This window comes from Sinocyclocheilus anshuiensis, unplaced genomic scaffold, assembly GCF_001515605.1.
Source record: "Sinocyclocheilus anshuiensis isolate Anshui unplaced genomic scaffold, SAMN03320099.WGS_v1.1 scaffold164, whole genome shotgun sequence".
In the NCBI taxonomy this organism is placed as follows: domain Eukaryota; kingdom Metazoa; phylum Chordata; class Actinopteri; order Cypriniformes; family Cyprinidae; genus Sinocyclocheilus; species Sinocyclocheilus anshuiensis.
This window is the reverse complement of record NW_015557128.1, coordinates 1,100,981-1,102,607: the sequence shown is the minus strand read 5'-3', so window position 1 is coordinate 1,102,607 and position 1,627 is coordinate 1,100,981. Positions and strand designations below refer to the sequence as shown.

At 37.4% G+C, this 1,627-nt stretch overlaps 1 protein-coding gene across 1 annotated transcript in view; it reads right to left on the bottom strand.

The window, feature by feature from the left end:
* Window positions 1-471: 471 nt before the first annotated feature.
* The window catches only part of LOC107677902 (growth factor receptor-bound protein 14-like), a 92,340-nt gene continuing 91,184 nt past the window's right edge, over window positions 472-1,627 (bottom strand). The window contains exon 14 of the mRNA XM_016472970.1: window positions 472-537. Coding sequence (XP_016328456.1) covers window positions 472-537 — 66 coding nt within the window. The remainder of the gene's footprint in view (window positions 538-1,627) is intronic.

The window sequence follows — 1,627 nt, the reverse complement described above, 5'->3', positions numbered from 1 at the left end:
ACCCACCAGATTAAAAAAAAATCTAAAATAAATAAGCTCATATAAATTTAGTTTGACCTCCTGAGTTTGACAATCATCATTTTCTGAAGGTTAAGCACCCCTGTTCACTGATCATTTGGTAAAAAAAAAATAATAATAATTAAAAAAAAAATATATATATATATTGACATTTGTGAAAAAAGTCATAAAGTAGTAAACTTCTACTGCCAGTTTCTTGCTGGTAAATTACAATCTTAATGGCACAACGGTTTGAAAAGATGCCAGAATTTAGCTAAACAAGTCAAGTTTAATAGGCAATCAAATCCTTAAGTATTGAGGTTTGTTACCGCTACAGAAAACAAAAGCATTGTTAAATACAGTACGCTCTGCTGCATCACACACTTGTTTTGTGTAAAGTGTTTCTGGCCTGAAATCTCAGAATGGCCTCTGCTTCACACACTCAAGCTTAAGCAAGCACGACGCCTGCCGTCTTTAGCAGATCCCCGGACGCTCAGGGAAAACACGCGAGCTTGTGTAGCACTCGTCCCCGCTGTGAGTCTGAACACAACATAAAACACAACTTATCTCCCTCACTCATTCCATCAAAACCACTCTTTTTCTCTGACTCTATTTTCTCAGTCCGTACTATAAAAAAAAAAACCTTCATCCCACATACTGAGTTTGTTCTTTTTCCCCGTTATGGACAGAGATGACACACGACACAAGAAGTGATGAGAAAACTGTGGGGAGGCTTCCAGTAGATTGATTCTCCCAGCTCCTCATTCTTTTCTAGTTAGTCTTTTATTGACTACAAAGGTAGGGGCGAGGCGCGGGGAGAAGACGGGCCTGGCCTGTTTAATCCTGAGGGCATAGCAGGAAGGTGATCACTTCTTAAGGCCTACAAGGAAATCAGCGGCATGGAGGAACACTTAAGCTGCTTTAAAACACAGGATGGGAAGAGTTCAGTGCCACTTCTCACCAGGGAGGACAAGAGACAGACAAAAACAATGAAGACGACTGAAGGAGAAAAAGAGACACAGCGAGACGGAGGGAATCATAAGGTAAACTGGTTCAGTCAAACGCCATTTGCAGCCCATTTCACTTCCACAGTGTAGTATATTAATAAGTCAAACGGAATATGAAAGGACATGGAAACAGGTAGGGCTGGGTTTTGACACAAATTTCACAATTCGATTCGATTCTCATTCACAAGCTTGCGATTCGATTCGATTCCCGATTCGATTCGACTCGATGTCGATTATTTTGGATAAATATCAGGTACAGTACATGACAAATTTTCTCAAGCAAAAATAATCTCTTAACTAATGCTGTAAAATATACATGAGAGTCTGTTGGTACTACATTACTATAATATTGAAGGTTAAAACTGACTGATTTTTTAGGCTAAAACAACTGTTTAAATTACAATTATAATAAAATAAGTTACAATTACATAATAATATTTCTACTTCATTGAAGAATAGTAAAAGTTATAATGAATATATGGTGCATATATTTAGCAAAAAATGCTCCTCTACAGTTAATTTTTCTAGCTGACTAATGAGATTATTGTCACCAAATATGTTTTTCTGAGGTAAATGTGACGTTACGTGACATTGTTTACAAGCCATTATATTGACGTCTTTGC